This window comes from Peromyscus californicus, unplaced genomic scaffold (assembly GCF_007827085.1).
Source record: "Peromyscus californicus insignis strain IS unplaced genomic scaffold, ASM782708v3 Scaffold_11__1_contigs__length_118956290, whole genome shotgun sequence".
Taxonomy (NCBI): domain Eukaryota; kingdom Metazoa; phylum Chordata; class Mammalia; order Rodentia; family Cricetidae; genus Peromyscus; species Peromyscus californicus.
In genome coordinates this window covers 95,618,611-95,636,278 of record NW_026294402.1, presented here as the reverse complement: position 1 = coordinate 95,636,278, position 17,668 = coordinate 95,618,611, and the positions used below count along the sequence as shown (strand labels likewise).

Below are 17,668 nucleotides of genomic sequence, written 5' to 3'. Positions count from 1 at the left end.
AGTATTTCAAAAGATTTTAGTATTACAATCAGGCTTAAACTCCTAAAAGTATTTCCTAATATGCCTGTCTTAAGAAATTACATAAAAACTACCTGTATTAATTGATTACAAGCTTATTTATTCTATACCTTAAGTCTCCCTACTTCATAAAAATTGCAAGTCAGATTCAGACCTTTGAATAAGAGTCCTTCTATTTTCCCTGAGAGTCCCAGAAAACAATGACTTTAGGCTAAAAGTGAGGCTGCATCTCCTCTCACAGATCTACTCTTACAGACCACAGTTCTTTGACACTGTATAGCTCCACCTGTTCTTGTCTCACAGTGTGATGCTTGTTATTATTAGTACATTCTTGACCACCATTTCCAGCCTTCAGTCTTGATGCATGTGAACTTACCTCTCATCCCAAATTCCTGAGATCATATTATCCCCTATCTGAGCATTTATGTGTAGTTAATAGTTGATGGGTGAAAGAGAAAGATTTTTGCAGTGGTGTAGCTACCAATAATGTGCTCATAAACCTATAAACAAATCCTAGGCTGGATGTGGTGGTGGTGTACACCTTTAATCCCAGCACTCTGTATTAGTTCAAGGCCAGCCTGGTGTACATAGCAAGTTCCAGGCCAGCCAGAGCCACACAGTAAACCCCTGTGTTTAAAAAAAAAAAAAATGAAAGAAAGAAAATTTTTTTGATTTATTTTTTTTTAAATTTTAACCATTTTGCTTCCTTTCCACCTCCTTCATTCCTTCCTGCATCTGTTTAATGTATGAATGAAATGGAAACCTTCTATTCCTTTATTGGTGGTGGGGCTTTGTTTGTTTTGAAATAGGTTCTCACTCAGTTGCCCAGGCTTTGAACTTACATAGCACAGGCAGGCCTCAAACTTGTGGTCCTCTTGCTTCAGCCTCCTAGTAGCTGGAACCACATATGTGTCCTACCATGTCCAAGTTAATTTAATGTTTAATTTTCCCCAAGACAGCCAGCTTCCTTTGTTATTCAACAGTGTAGTCCTGATTGTAGTCCACAATCTCCTTATTGTGTAGCTTCTCTCTTCTGGCGCCTTCTAAGCAAAATCCTTTTGTACTACTCTCTGCTGCCTTTCTGCAGTTGCTTCCAACACCACAGCATGGATTCTCAAACAACTAAGCTGATTTCCTGGCCTTGCAGTATTGTTTCTATTACTCAGATTGGTGCAGTCCTTGCTGCCTGGATTATTCCAACTAGCCTTCCTAACTACTAGAAGTCTTGGCTGCACGGCCGTATCTTGGCCTCTAATAACTACATTCAGCTTCTGCTAGTGAGTGACTCAATTACCATGTGTACACATAAAGGCTTGACTTATTTTGGCATAACACATTGTTGATAAGCAACAAACACCATTTTGGTGGGGGGTTTTGTTTTATTTTTATTTGGTTTTGTTTTTGTTTTGCACGCACACGTTTGTGTGTGTGTGTTTGTGTGTGTGTGTGTGTGTGTGTGTGTGTGTGTGTGTACACATGCTTTTTCCAGTCCCAGGGATTTTCCAGTTCATGGCCCTGTGCCTTGTAGGTAAGCACTCTCCACTAAGCCACAACTGCAACCCCTAGCATAGCACATTGTATATACAATACTGTTTGACAATAATCAAATAAATACATAAATCAAAATAAGAGATTTAGTTTTTCAGTCAGTCTTCAAATTTTTTAAAGCAACCCATTCATAAAACATTGCCCAAAGCTGACTCTTTCCAGAGATAATTAAGGTTATATATCACCGTCTTCCTTTTCAAAGGGAGATCAGAGAAGTATAAGATTTAGAAAATTGTTTTAAAAACAGTTCTGAATTTCAGACTAAGCTTTTACAGAATGAATTCTATAAGAGAGAATGTTTGGGCCTCACATACAATTTTATTCCCTTTTTCCTTACAAGTCATACCTTCCTTTGATGCACATCTTGTTCCTCCAAGCTTAGAACTGCTCTCCTAGGTTCCATAGATCCTTTTATGACATGGGAAGGGAGCATTTTTTTCTTGCTTGAGATAGTAGAGGCTATCTCAAAAGAAATGCTTTATTTTTAGGGTCTTAGCATAAGGCCATCCTCTCTTGCATATGCCTCTGCAAGGGAACCCACAAAGCTCCCATTTAGGAACTTGTCCTTCCATATATCTTCCTCTGGTCATTTTCAACCTTCCTGACACTACAGTCCTTTAATATAGTTCCTTGTGTTGTGGTAACCCCAGCTATAAAGTTATTTTCATTGCTATTTCATAACTGTAATTTTGCTACTGTTATGAATTGTAATGTAAATATCTGTGTTTTCCAGTGGTCTTAGATGACCCCTGTGAAAGGGTCTTTCGACCCCCAAAGGTGTTGTGACTCACAACTTGAGAACTACTGCATCTAGAACAAGCATTTTAGGACAAGAGAAATAATCTTCTGAACTTGAGGTCATCTCTCTTGCTACATGAATGCTCACTACCACATTATTTATAATAGCCCCAAAGTAGAAATGACCTAAATAACAATTGGCTGTTATTTAACAATAAAAAAGGAACAAAGTACTAATATATGCTACTACATGGGAGACATTGAAAAGAAGCCAGTCACAAAATTATCTCCCTTACCCAAGAATGCTTATTCAGGAGGAATGGTTCACAGGAAAGGAACCCTAGTCTTGGCAGCCAGGTCTCAAAATAACAGCTGAAAAACCCCAGGCATCCTCACAACAGAAAGCACTAGTCTCTTGTATTCTGTAATCAAGATCACTTATGATTGTTGTCCTGGAGACTCACAGTAAACACATAGTATAGGTAGGACTACCTGTGTCTTCACACAGGCTACTCATGATGAGAAAAGATCACAGAGCTTGTTGATGTCTGGAGTGAAGTCCATTTATGCTTGATCTTTCCCAATAAAGAAGAGGCCACTCTAAAAACAGTGTTCTTCAGTGCTGTATTCCAGGTGCACTCCTCGTAAGACAGACTCTCAAGTCCTTACTAAGACCAAGCAGCCAAATTCCATGCAAACACAAATAAATAAAAACCAAATAGCTTCATGCTGGTCTTTCTCTGTGAATAAATTATTGCCAGAGACTAGCTCTTTTCTATGCCCTTAAAGGGCCATGACATGTGACCTCTGTTTTTTTGTTATTTTTTTTGGAAAACAGTTTTAAATGAAAATTTGGAGCTTATTTCATCATCCAAGAACATATAGAAATGTTGCCTTAAGAACAACAGAGTAACTTTTCCTTGGGAGCTTTAAGCAGCATTTGCCTTTTTTTTTTTTTTTTTTTTTTAGGGGGTGGGGTGAGGAGTTAGTCTTATCATGTATCCTTGGCTGGCCCAGAAGTCACAGAAGCATTCCTGTCTCACCACGTGCTGAGTGTAATGGCATTTGGCACCACACTTCACCAGCATTTGGACTTTTAAACATTGTTCTAACCTTAAAACATACAAGAAGTAAATGAAATGTGTAAATATTTCTTGTTCTTTATTCCAATTTACCATTGTCCTAGGAAGCCAAGTGAGAGAACAAAGAAGCTTCTTCATTATCATCTCTGTTTTTCATGTCCAGTATAGCATCTGGTACATAGTGATCACAAAAATATTTAAATGAGTAAACCACTTACAATTTAACTTGCCCTGGAGAATGTAGACACCACTGGATAATAATTAGTTCATAAAATTTTACAAATATTAACTCTTCGGGCAGTAGTGGCACATGCCTTTAATGCCAGCACTCGGGAGGCAGAGCCAGGCAGGTCTCTGAGTTTGAGGCCAGCCTGGGCTACAGAGTGAGATCCAGGAAAGGTGCCAAAGCTACACAGAGAAACTCTGTCTCAAAACCCCACCCCCCACCAAAAAAATTAACTCTTTCACCTGAATGCGATTAAGTCTGATAGTCAGTAGAGAAGCATGAACTACATTTACATATGAAAATGTGTATCTTAAATATTTTAATTTTTTACATTTATTATCAAATATGTATGCACTCACATTTTTAGTTCTGTTCTTTATGGTGTTTTTATGATATTTTATATTTTCTAGAAATAAAAAATCCTGATTGTGAGATTAATTAAAAATAAACAGTGAAATATAAATATGCAGAAGAGAATATTTTGATAATTATAAATATTAAAATAGGGACAGTATTTAATGTACAGTAAAATGGTAAAATATTTTTATTTCTTTAAAGTTCCTTAAAAGAAGTCTCATAATCTCAGGATGTACTGTTAACTGCTTTTGATCATCTTTTGTGCCCTTGTTTGGCTAAATTTCATTCATTCATATGTATGTTATTTCTTTGTTAGGATGTTAAGTTGTTCCACTTTCTTAAAAACACTTTTGATTATAAATAATTTTCAAACTATAACCATAATCACTTCAAAAAATTATGTCTAATAGCTAAAATAGTCTACTTTTAAAAACCAACAAATATTTTTGTAAATTATCATTTGAGAATAACCATTTCTGTGATACTTTAAGTGAAGAGATTTAGGGGTATGGAATATTTGCTTCTTCTTCAGATAGTAAATAAAAAGCTGTTCTTAAAATAATACTTTAAAATTTGAAGTTCAGTGTTTTGTTTTTGTAAACAATATCAAGTAGCAAGAGACAAAAATGCTCCACATACTCTTTTTCACCCTGGCTTGAGGGTAAATTATGTGAATCAGCACCTCTGTACTGAGTTTCAGAAGTTAGCATTATCTGAGAAGTTGCTATTTTTAGGTCCAGTTGTAATGTTTCTAATTGTGGTGCTGGGAGTAGTGGGTACTTTCTTTCCCAGAAGGCTCTGCATTCTAAACATGTACAGGTCAATTTCACATAACGCTACCAACAAGAAGCAATAGGCCCTTTTGCAGGCTGTGTTTCTAACTGGAATATTATGAGCAGGCATTGGGAGTCACAGACTGTATTTGGGAACCAGCTGCATGTCAGGACAAGCATGGATTGTGGTCCCAGGAGGCTGAGAGAACACCATGATTAAATTTAATTTATTTGGGAGATAAGAAGAAAAAAGTATCTTTCTACTGACAAGATTGGCACTGTCTTCGGAAGTGAGCTGACTGCTTGGAAAGTAAACATTCACTTTTCAAAGATGATGATCAAGGAAACATCCTTGCGAAGGGACCCGGATTTAAGGGGAGAATTAGCTTTCCTAGCAAGGGGCTGTGATTTTGTTCTCCCATCACGGTTTAAGAAGCGGCTGAAGTCATTTCAGCAGACACAGGTTTGAAATTTGGGTGTTTCTTTTAAATATTTTAATTACTAATAAAACCACCTAGTAAACTAACACACGAATAATTTTATTATTCACTTGTACTTGATATTAAGTTAAGGAATTAATCTGTGTTCTCTATTCAGCTATTTGCAGAAAGCTATTTGTAGAGAGATTCCAGCAGGTTTAAAAATAGAGCTTCTGGACCTGGAGTACAGTACTCACATTTTTATCCTGTAGGGAAGGAATCCTGTTTTGTAGACAATAAATACAACTTAACAGGTATTTGTCAAGCATACTAGAAAACTAGAATTCCTATAAAAAACAACATTTGTAAGTTTAAATCAGTAGATTTTATTAGGATATAGTTATAATGAATATTTGTCTAAATATGGATCCTGATAATATTTGTAAACACAGAGTATTTTTTACTTTATTAGTGTATGTGAATGATATATGTGAACACAGATGCCATAGCACACATGCCATAGCACACATGTAGAGATCAGAGAACAACTTTCTAAAGACAGTTCTTGCTTCTACCTTTACGTAGCCCTGATGATCCAACTCTGGTTACCAGGCTTGTGTGGCAAGTGCCTTTCTTTATCCATTGAACCATCTCGTCAGCTCCCAAAGTTATTTGTATATAGAGACAACAGTGTATGTCTGCAGTAACTTGGATATGTAGATAATGAAGCATAACAACAATTTCTTCTAAATTTTAAACCAGTGCCTTCCCCTAGCAAGCTGAGACTGATTGCTGCTTGCAGCAATCACTGCCTATACTCTTAGGACCAATGTCTGTGTTGTCACACAAGTTGCCTAACATGGGTATAAATCAAGAACTATACAAATGCTAACAATCCACATTCCATCAAGGAACCATAATTTCAGTTATTCTGACCCAGAAAATCTTCAATGGGGTGAGGAATGTGATCTTTTTCATGTGTCAAAATGGTCAAATATTGGAACTATTATAGTGACAATATCAGTGACTGTTCAGAGTGACTAGGTGATGTACTGATGCTGAAAAACTGAAATAGAGAATTGAGATACTTTTCCAACTTTGTTATTACTAGTCCTATATTGGGTCAAAACAGCTTTACTTAAAGTGAGGAGATGTCAAACTTGCCAGCAAATCAGGCAACAATTATAAGTTTCATATCTATGTTTATAAGTAAGTTTTATTATACTACTTTAAGGTCTAAATTAGGTGCCTCCTAGTAACACAATTGCAGGTAAATTGATAGAGCTGAAAGTTCAGAGTAAATGTATCCTTTTTATGTTATTTTTCTTTATTAATCAATGAATTAATAAACACTTGCTTATTAGTAATTTACTTTGTATTAAGAAGTGTATACACACACACACACACACACATACACACACACACACACATACACACACACACACACATATACACACAAGAATAGTATGTCATCAAATGTTCGCCCATTCAGTTAACTTTAGCAGCCAGTATTTGTTCTGAATGTTGTGTTCATTTGTCATTACAAATTGAAGGTCTTGCTCTAGACCTCAGCATGTGTCCGTACCCACTGGCAGCAATGGTCTTAATTCTAATTGCTCTTAAATTAAACCACACTTCTCTGGATATCATACTGTTGAAAATATTTTGAAGAAACAGAATTTTGATGATTGTATACTGACAGTCTCACATGTAACAGGATATCTAATTGGTCTTATAATATAAAACCCAGACCCAGATATTGGGGTAAATGCTGAAAGATCAGAGAGACAAAGGAACAAGCCACTATCACTTCTTACCTCTAGGACTCCTCAGCCTGAAAAGCCTCTAGCTGAAAGACTTTAGTTCCTGTCTCCTCACACCTTATATACCTTTCTCCGCCCACCATATCACTTCCTTCTTAGTGCTGGGTTAAAGGCGTGTGTGCTTCCCAAGCAAAGGCATGAGATCTCAAGTGCTGGGATTAAAGATGTGTGACTCCCAAGTATTGGGATTAAAGGTGTGTGCCACCATTTCCTGGCTCAGTTTCTCTCCTAGACTGAGTCAATCTCATGTAGTCCATAGTGGCTTTGAACTCACAGAGATCTAGACGGATCTCTGCCTCCTGAGTGCTAGGATTAAAGGTATGTGCCACCACTGCCTGGCATCTATGTAGCTAGAGTTTTCCTGCCTGGCCCACAGTCAGGACAGATCTCTCTCACCCGCCAGTCCCACAGCCGCTCAGACCTAATCAAGTAAACACAGAGACTTATATTGCTTACAAACTGTATGGCCATACCAGGCTTCTTGCTAACTGTTCTTACAGCTTAAATTAATCCATTTCTATAAATCTATACCTTGCCACGTGACTCATGACTTACAGGCATCTTCACATGCTGTTTGTCATGGCGGCGGCTGGCAGTGTCTCTGACTCAGCCTTCCACTTCCCAGAATTCTTCTCTTCCTTGTCCCGCCTATACCTCCTCCTGCCTGACTACTGGCCAATCAGTGTTTTATTTACTAACCAATCAGAGCAACACATTTGCCATACAGAACATCCCACAGCACATCTATATTTAATCTAGTGGCTTGTTCTGTTCTCTGATCTTCAGGCAAATTTTATTAGGGTACACAATATATCACCACACTCACAAACCTTTTTCTGCACAAAATAACAGAATAGACACAACACTGATACACAAGATCTAGGTAGAGCCTCTGAAGATCTGCCCTATTTCAGAATGTTAAGAATACTTTCTGGTGCTGCTGACTCATATTTACAAATTTAGCATTAAAGCAAAGAAATGTTTGTTCAGACTAGATTATCACTTTGCTAAATCAAGAGAGGTTTATAAACTTTGGATTGCTTTACAAGTGGACATGATTGTTTATTATTAAACCTAAAGGACTGTGCCAAATTCTGCATTGTTTATAATCTTTTGAGAACCCCCACTGTTTGGCTTTGTCACTCATTGCCTTTCATGAGGACAAATATGTGCTCAGCACTGTTAGGAACCATTTATATATGTTGCATTCTATTATTTCCTTAAGTCCACACAGTCTTACAAAGGATGGGGGTTGTGATTTCTGTTTATTATTGAAATTCTAGAAGATTAAGTAACTGTTCTGAGGTCATAGAGTAGGAAGCCATCACTGTTTACTGTTGTGTTTTTTATGTTCATTGGCCTCATTTCCTTCAGTGCTGCCCCTTCCTTGACTGTGGCTTTATATGGGATCACTGCCCAAACATTAGGAATTGTAGGGTAATTTTAAAAAGAAAGAACATTTGAATTATACTTTGTGTTCACAGTAAATTTAAAAAAAAAAACTGTAGTTAAGTCTGCGGAGATAGCGCAGTGGTAGAGAACCTGCCTGCCATCCACCAGTACTGGATGAGACTTCTAGTACCTCCCCCCAAACCTAGCTACTCAATAACTGTGTCTGTCTTTCATATTTTATGTAGCGTCTAATACATTGCCATGCTCATGTTAATTGAGAATCCTATAAACCTTCGTGAAATCCTTTTTTCTTTTTTTAAATTTATTTTGGTTTTTCAAGGCAGACTTTCTCAGTGTAGTCCTGGCAATAGTGGAACTCGCTCTGTAGAGCAGGCTGGCCTTGAACTCAGAGATGTGCCTGACTGCCTCCTGAGTGCTAGAATAAAAGGCATGAGCCACCAATGCCAGGAACCTTTTTAAATTTTTTCTGCTAGTAATCTCAGAATTGAATTTAGTCTTCATTGGTAAAAATAAACTCCTTAGAAGCTGGGCAGATAGGGTTGGTGAGATGGCCCAGCAGTAGGAGCACTTGCTGCTCTTAGAGGGGACATGTGCTAGATTCCTAATATCCACATGGCAGCTCACAGCCATCTCTAACTCCAGTCCCAGTGGATCTGAAGCCCTCTTCTAACCTCCATAGCACCAACCATGTACATGGTGCACAGACATACATGTAGGCAAACACTCATACACATTAAAAATAAATCTTTAAAAAACTGCACATGATAGCATACTACCGTAATCCCAACACTTGGGTGATGGAGGCAGGAGGATACTGAGATCAAGGTCAACCTTGACTATGTAGTGAGAGTTCAAGGCCAGCCTAGTCTACATTGAAACCCTATCTCAAAAACATTTAAAAGAAGTAAAAGAAACTCTTATGTGAATGATGGTACACCTCCCTTGACCTTTTCCTCAATCCTAAGTAATATCAAGCACTCTGCTGCCTCACCATGCCTCTTTTCACTGTCCCTTCTAATGTTCCATGAAGCATACTACAACAGGTACTTTTTGGGAAAAGGAAAGATATAAACTATAAATTAACATTTAATTAACTATAGAGACTGTTTGGTTATGATGAAATTAGCGACCTTGGCTTTTGCCTATTAGAAGATACCAAAGCAAGTTAAGTTTATATGTTAGGGAAGACAGCCTGCTATATCAGGGAAGTGGCAAACCAACCAGCCAGAAGTCTTCTGAAATGCTTGTTAAATACTGTTAGTAATTCTACCTGGGCAAAGTCAAACTAGAAAAGAAATTTAAAATATCCCATATCCCAAATACATTTCAATATGTATATTTTCTTTTTTTTTTTTTTTTTTTTTTTTTTGGTTTTTTTCGAGACAGGGTTTCTCTGTGTAGCTTTGCACCTTTCCTGGAACTCGCTTTGGAGACCAGGCTGGCCTCGAACTCACAGAGATCCGCCTGCCTCTGCCTCCCAAGTGCTGGGATTAAAGGCGTGCGCCACCACCGCCCGGCTATATTTTCTTTTTAAAGAGTCTCTTGAAGCCCAGGCTGGCCTCCATAGCAGAGGATGGCCTGTAGCTGCTGATCCTGCTACTTCCAAGTGCTGGAATGACAAGCTTGTACCACTACACCTGGTTTTCTTCAGTACTGGGTCTTGAACCCAGTGCCTCGCGCATGGTAGATAGTCAAGAACTCTTCCCACTGGGCTACATCCCTATCCCTAATTGTATATATTTTGGAAGGCAGCTATGGTCACCACTATACCACCAATGCAGACATTAGATATATATTTTTAAAGAAATTATCATTTCTTCCATTTGGAGGAGGGGTAGAAATTCACACAAAGACCAAGGTCAGTTTTCAAAAAAGAACCTAACTAGGAAAGTTCCAACAGACTAAGAATATACCTTAACCCCCATTGGCTGTTCCAAAAAGCCATCTTTACATTGTTCCTGGGTTTGCTCCATGCTCACTGCAACCATCTTCTCTGCCTGCCAGACTCAGCTGGCCACTGCCACAACTTTCTTGCCAGAGCCTCTCCCGCTACATCGGATCACCAATGTGCCCCACTGTGTTAGATGTGGGTGTGGACACCAGCTGAGTCCACAACCAAAGACTTGAAGGAGATGAGGGAAGTTGTGGAGGAAGCAGAGAACGGAAGAGATGCACCTGCCAATGGGAATGCTAGTGAGGAAAATGGGTAGCTGGAGGCTGACAAGGTAGATGAAGAAGAGGAAGAAGGTGGGTAGGAGGAAAAGGAAGAAGAGACAGAGGATGGAGATGAGGACGGCAAAAAGGAAAAGCTAAACTTAAGGCTACCTATCAGAGTCTAAATGTGGTCACCTTCTAGTAGAGGAGTGGGCTCTCCTGCCTATTGGGTAGTGCCACTCACAGATGACATGTACCACCCCCCAAAACCACAACATGAATTTGCCACAGGGGAGGGGCAAAAAAGAATGAAAGCTTCCAAGGCTTTTTTTTTTCCCTAAAAATACTTCAAAAGGAAAATTTTGTGGCTCACACCTTTGATCCCAGTCCTTGGGAGGCAGAGGCAGGGAGATCTCTGAGTTCCAGGCCAGCCTGGTCTACAGAGTGAGTTCCAGGACAGCCAAGGTGATACAGTGAAACCTTGTCTCAACAAACAAAAACAACAAAAAGTCTTATTCTAAGCATTCCAGTAACTTTTTGTGTGTATGTACCTAGCTGTACTATAAGTAGTTGGTTTGTATGAAATGGTTTTAAAATGCCAAAGATAAAAAGTTTTTTTTTTTCTATGAAGTTACTGTTGGCCTGTTTGATATATGTGTGAAACATCTTCAACAATAAATCGGAATTTTATTTTATTCTAACAACAAAAACAATACACTTTAAGATCTTGATCAGCTGATATTGTTCTAACTGATATTGCTCTTTGATTATCTTGAAATACTTGCCAACTGATAGATGAAAAAATTTAGTGTGGGATTTTTAAAACATAAATCTATGGGAACAATTATTGGCAAACAATATGTTAATTTTTAATATGGAAAACATCCCCTAGAAACATGCTTATTGCCCTCTAGAATACTCTAAAGTGAGCTCTTGATCTCTACTGTCTCTATTTGCACATTCTAGTATTTATACACAATTTCTTATTGCTGATGAGGACTCTTGAAAAATACTGTTTAGAATTTTTGTATCTTATAATCACATTTTTCTTCCAGATTCAAAATAAACCAGAAAAGAAACCTGCAAAACCACTTCCATCTGCAGCTGTCCTTCCAAGTAGTCCCCAGCCTGTCTCCCCTACTCCTCATGTGAATGATGTTGTGACTACACCGTTGTCCATAAACATTCCACAGTTCTACTTCCCTGAAGGACTCCCAGACACCTGCAGTAACCACGAACAGATCCTAAGCAGAGTTGAAAGTGCTTTCATGGATATTGAAGATCAGAAAGCAGATATTTATGAAATGGGGAAAATTGCAAAGGTAATATAACTACTGAATTAATAATCTCCTTTCGCTAGCAGTGCCAGCATTATTCCTCTTCACTGCCTCTTTGCTCTGACTTTAAGCACAGGTTTTGGTTTTGGTTTTCTTATGATGAAAAATTATTTGATCCTAATACATCTAACAGTGGTCCTACTTCATAGAACTCTTTTTTTTTTTAACCCTGGCTGACCTTGAACTCATTTTGTAGACTAGACTAGCCTTGGAATTTAGCACTTTTCCCAGGCTGTACTTCAAGAGGCTCAAGGTTAGAGTGGCCTGAGAGACACACAGAAGCAGATGGGATGTCAAGGAATTCCTGCGACCCCCATTTATACTTCCATGTGGAAGGAATAATTTAAAATTTGAAAACTAGTATTCTTTGAGATAAAGCCCTAACTTGTCCTCTTTGTATTTCAGTGCCTCCAGAGTCAGGCCCCAGAGATACTTTCTAGACTTTCTAGACTGCCTGATACCTGTTTGCTGCATGAGCCTGGCTCTCTTACCTGCTCACAGGTGTAGATGTAGTATGCTGCCCTACCTCTCCTCTGTGATGGATTTCCACTCCTACCAGCTTATCCAACATCTACTTTAAAGACCTCCCTCTCATCCTTTGCAAAAGTGTACTTTCTAATCATGTCCTGCCCTCTTCCCTAACTGATCCTGCTGAGCACTTGTGTTGCTGTTAAATGGATCCACAAGTAGGGAGATTTTAAAAAACTGAAAAGTAATTTTTCTTCTTCTTTCTTCACCCTCTCCCCATGTCCGAACTTACTTGATAAGATGTTTCTAACACAAATCTCTATTCCAGAAATAAGAGTTTACCTTTCTACACTGTTTTACCTATGAGGAAAGTAGTCCCACAAGAACTTAATAGAAGTCCTAGAATGAGTTCACGTGAGGAAACAATTCCTCTAACTTCTAGCGTGGTGCTGTTTCTATTTACATTATCTCGATGAACATACACCAAATAAGCCAACTGGATAAATAGCCATCTAAATTAGAAGTTCTCTTGGGTTTCCTTACCCTGAGAGATAGCTATTGTGTTAGATGATAGACTGAAGATGGTAAATTCCCTGAATAGGCTAAAGCTACAGATGTAAATATAAAATACAAAATTTAGCAAGAATGAGTGAAATCTGCATTTGGAAGTAATTTGTTAAACTAAAACTAGAGACCAGGGGAAGTATCTATAGAGAAAGGGTTTTGAAGCATTAAAGATGCTAACCAGAAAAATACAAAAAGATGACCAGGGCCTGAGACAGGTTTCAGCAGCTACCACTAGACAGGTTAGAAGCAGTTAGAAAATGTCTACCCAATTAAAGCTAAGAGCATTTTTTATGGTCATTCCAGGAAAGCACCGTGATCTACACTGGCTATAGATTAGAAAGTCAAAGTGCAAAGCAGGGCTAGGTTTGGGGTAGGAGGGTCATCTGCATTAGCTCAGTTAACAGTCAAAAAAGTGTTTAAGCAGGGCTAATTTGTAACACATACACACACACACACACACACACACACACACACACACACGTCTTCATAATTAAATTATTAGAACCGCTCAGATTTTTTTTTATCAGCCATTCATTGCATAAGTGCCAAATGGTTATTTCTTAAGTAGGAACAATGTATAAAAGAGTTAGTTTTCAGAGCTGGAGAGATGGCTCAGAGGTTAAGAGCACTGGCTGCTCTTCCAGAGGTCCTGAGTTCAATTCCCAGCAACCCATGGTGGCTCACAGCCATCTATAAAAAGATCTGGTGCCATCTTCTGACCTGCAGGAAGAACACTGTATACATAATAAATAAATCTTTAAAAAATAAAAAAAAAAGAGTAGTCTTCAAATGGGCAGATAAGGAGAAATTGTCTCTGTTACAGAGCTGGGTTTTATCTTTGTCTAGAGAACTATGGTGGTTTACATGAGATGTTCCCCATAGTCTTAGTCTCCAATTGATGAAGCTGTTTGGAAGGTTTAGAGGTGTGGTCTTGTTGGAGGAAGTATGTCATTGGAGGTGAGCCTCAAGAGTATCAACGCTTGCATCATTTCTAGTTTACTCTCTCTGCTTCCTGCTTGAGGTTCGAGATATACATTCTCCACTTCCTCCCTTAGCCACCATGCCTCCACTCTACCATCATGGATATCATGGACTCTTACTCCTCTGGAACCATAAGCCTAAATAAACTTTTCTGTGAGTTGCCCTGGTCATGATGTTTTATATCACAGCAATAGAAAAGTAAGTAATACAGAAGCCTATCCCAGCAATGAGTACCTCAACCACAGGCCTGCAGCTTATCCTCTCTTGAACAAAGATTCCTGGAATAACTCCGTTCTTTGGAATATTCCCAACCCCTTGACTGAGGAGCCTGCTCGCCATATTCCTCACAGCCTACTGATCTGGCCCTCGTACCCTTGTACTTTATTTAGTAGCAATGTCCTGCTCCATAGCTAACTGCCCTGCTGGCCCTCCACAGATGCAATGAGAGGAAAGTAGAATGCCTTCTGAGCCCATATTATTCAAAAGACATGTAGACAGAGTGTAGTGAAGGCAGGGAAGGAGCCTTTGGTAGTGGGAGCCAAAGGAAGGACTTTACCAGTTAGACAAAGTGAAGATCAGTCCATATGTGGTATCATGGAAAGTTGCCTGTGTTGAAGCCAACACTGAAGAAGTTTTAAAAACAAGAGTATTTTCTTTTCCTAAATATCTAGTTAGCTATTTACTGTTTAAGCTAATAATCGTATGGCACAGTAGCCATTTTACATATATATAACTAGATTAATTTGATGATAGCCCAAAATTTCATCTTTAGAAGCCAAATCTTTTTGTTAATTGCTCTTAGACATTAACTGTCAGCTTAGATAGCAAGATATACTGTTCCTTCTGTTAAAGAGTTAAAACTACAGTTGCATATAAAATGAAGGTGTGTATATATTTTTACTTCAAAAATTATTTTGAGTCAGACATGATAGCACATGCCTGTGATCCAATCATTCAGAAAGTTTGAGTGAGACAATCTTGAGTTCAAATCCAATGTAAGCTGCAAAGCAAAACCTTGTCTCAAAAATGCAAGTTATGATTATGTTAATTTGTTTTGCTTATTTTATTTGTTCATTGGGACAGCTATAGGCCAAGCGGGATTGGATTTATCAACTAATTTTATTAAACTTCGCCTCTTTATTCCTTAATATTTATTTTATTTGTTTGGTGTGTGTGTGTGTGTGTGTGTGTGTGTGTGTGTGTGTGTGTGTGTGTGCGCGCACATGTGAATGTCCACAGAGGCCAGAAAAAGGAGGGCATCAGATCCACTAGAGCTGGAGTTACAGGTGGTTGTAAGCCACCAAATGTGGGTGCTGGGAACCAAACAAATCCTCTGAAAGAGCAGTTTGTTTGTTTAGCCACAGAGCCTACTCTCCAGCCCTGCCTCTTTATTCTTAAAACCACTTATTTGAAAAATTTGTTTGTATCTTCCAGCTACCTAATTTATGTAACCTAGCTTTTACTTGGCTCCAGTTTCTTAGCACTTAACTAAATATTATCTTTATTTCAACACTCTTTACTTAGTGTCTTCTTTTGCCATGAGGCAGTCAACTGTGTGTCTAGCACTTCCTGCCCATTGTCCTGCAGCAGGTTAATGTAGGAGAGGGAGAAGAGAGGCTGCCCTTAAGGAACATGGAGGGAGGAGATTGTAGGAGCAGTAAACAAATGTTTATGGATTCTTGCAGTTTATAAAAACATTTAGAAAACCAGCTTGTATTTGTAACCCACTCTTGGTGGCGCTTAAGTGTAGCTATAAAGACAGGAGTCAGTTTTTTAAGTGCATAGAAAACCATGTTTATGAAATCAGCATCTGTTGGTATAGTTTAGCCTGTTCATCCTAGACCCTCACACAGCCACAGAGAACTTAATGTCCACTAATATCTGATTAAATTTTTAGTGTGTACTTTATAATTTTTTTCACATACCTTCAATTGATGATGGGAAAAAAATGAATAGAAAATAAACCTAACAGCATAGTATAGACATGGAAACTGAGCGACAGGAAGAAAAGCATTTGTCAGAGACAGGGCCTCTAGTGTAAAATTGAAGAAAAGAAGAAAACTCTCATCTGGATCATGCAAAGCCCTCCAGCTCCTTTCTTGGGGGTGGGGAGCAGTATATCACCATCTGGATTAATTGTGTCTGTGACTTATAAGGAGCACCTCTGTACTTACATCTCTCTCCTACAAAGTAGGATAAAAAATAAAAATACCTGCTCTCTTCTGCATGCCAAATCATGTGAACACCCATTGAAATAATAGCCTTGAAACCACTTTAAAATATTGAAAGAACATGACACAGATATTAAATAATCTCCTGTGGGTATCAGAACAACCTTGCTTTAGATTCTTTTTGTTGTTGAGCTGTTCTTAGATTAAATTATAGGTGTTAGTCAAGTTTTCTTTACTCACATGACTTTAATTACCATATTATTACTCTTGCTTCTTCTAAAGCTGTTTCCTAAATGTATTTCCTATATCATTTGTCACTTATTTTCTTCCTTAAACAAATGAGTCTTCACACTGGCTAATTCTCTCCTGTGTTACTTAAAACTCCGGTAGGTTCTCTCATATTTTTGTCACTTTCCAGGTCCTTACTGATCTCTTGGCTCCCTTTACTTTAATTCATTTACTTTCAACAAATGCAGCCAACCATGTGTTTCTTTAAAATAGTCATAGTATAGATCCACAGCCCTGCCGTCATTACATTTCCCATTTTTTCCCTTTGACAGTTGACTTCTAGGGCCTGATACCCTTATGCCACCTAACGCTTGGGTACTCAGGTACTATGAGAAAAGGATGATTTTCATTGTTAAATTTATCTTTGGGGTTTTGCCTCTGAATCATAATGCGTCCCTGTATAATAATGTCTTGGTCACTTATACTATTCCTTGTGAACTGACATACCTGCACTTTAACAGCAGTCATAGGAGAAAAGGTATTTTTTTCTCCCTTCACTTACAGGCAGGACTGTTTCGTGTCTTTCTGCCTCATTTTCAGCTAGTAAATTGTTTTTTTCTAGTCTGTGGGGGTTTTTTTGTTTGTTTGTTTAAAATTCTTTTTCATGCAATATATTTTAATAATATTTTTCCCTCCTCCAACTCCTCCCAGATCCCACCCCCAACTTTGTGTGTGCTTGCGCTCTCTCTCTCTCAAATAAATACCTACACATACACAATGAAAATCAAAACAACCAACCAAAAGACCAATAAGACAAAAAAAAAATGCTAAAAGGAAACAAAAAACTCACCACAAAAACAGTGGAGTTCATTTTGTGTTGGCCAGCTACTCCTGGGTATAGAGCTTGCCGTGGAGTGTGGTGGATATACCCAGTGACATAGGAGAGAACTGATTTTCCCTTTGCCAGCAGGTATCAATGGCAGATAGTTTCTTAGTTAGGGGTGGGACCCTGTGTCTACTTCCCCCTCTCAGTGCTGGGACCACATCTGACTTGAACATGGGTCTTGTGTATGCTGCCACAGTCTCTGTGAGTTCATATGTGCATCAGTCCTGTTGTGTCTAAAGACCCTGTTCCCTCAAAGTCATCCATTACCTCTAGCTCTTAAAATCTTTCTGCTCCCTCCTCTGTATAGATCCCTGAGCCTTGAAAGGAGGACTTTGATGAAGGTATCCCATTTAGAACTGAGTGCTCCAAAGTCTCTCACTCTGCACATTGTCCACTAGTATTAATTCTCATCTACTACAAGAAGCTTCTCTGATGAGGGTTGAGTGATGCACTGATCTGTGGGTATAACATTATGTCAT

General features: G+C 38.5%; 1 protein-coding gene across 3 annotated transcripts in view; it reads left to right on the top strand.

Moving 5' to 3' along the window:
* The window catches only part of Ppp2r3a (protein phosphatase 2 regulatory subunit B''alpha), a 152,140-nt gene that overhangs the window by 53,846 nt on the left and 80,626 nt on the right, over nucleotides 1-17,668 (top strand). For all 3 annotated transcript variants that reach the window (XM_052718279.1, XM_052718295.1, XM_052718286.1), the window contains exon 3: nucleotides 11,607-11,873. In XM_052718279.1, the coding sequence (XP_052574239.1) occupies nucleotides 11,607-11,873 (267 nt within the window). The remainder of the gene's footprint in view (nucleotides 1-11,606; nucleotides 11,874-17,668) is intronic.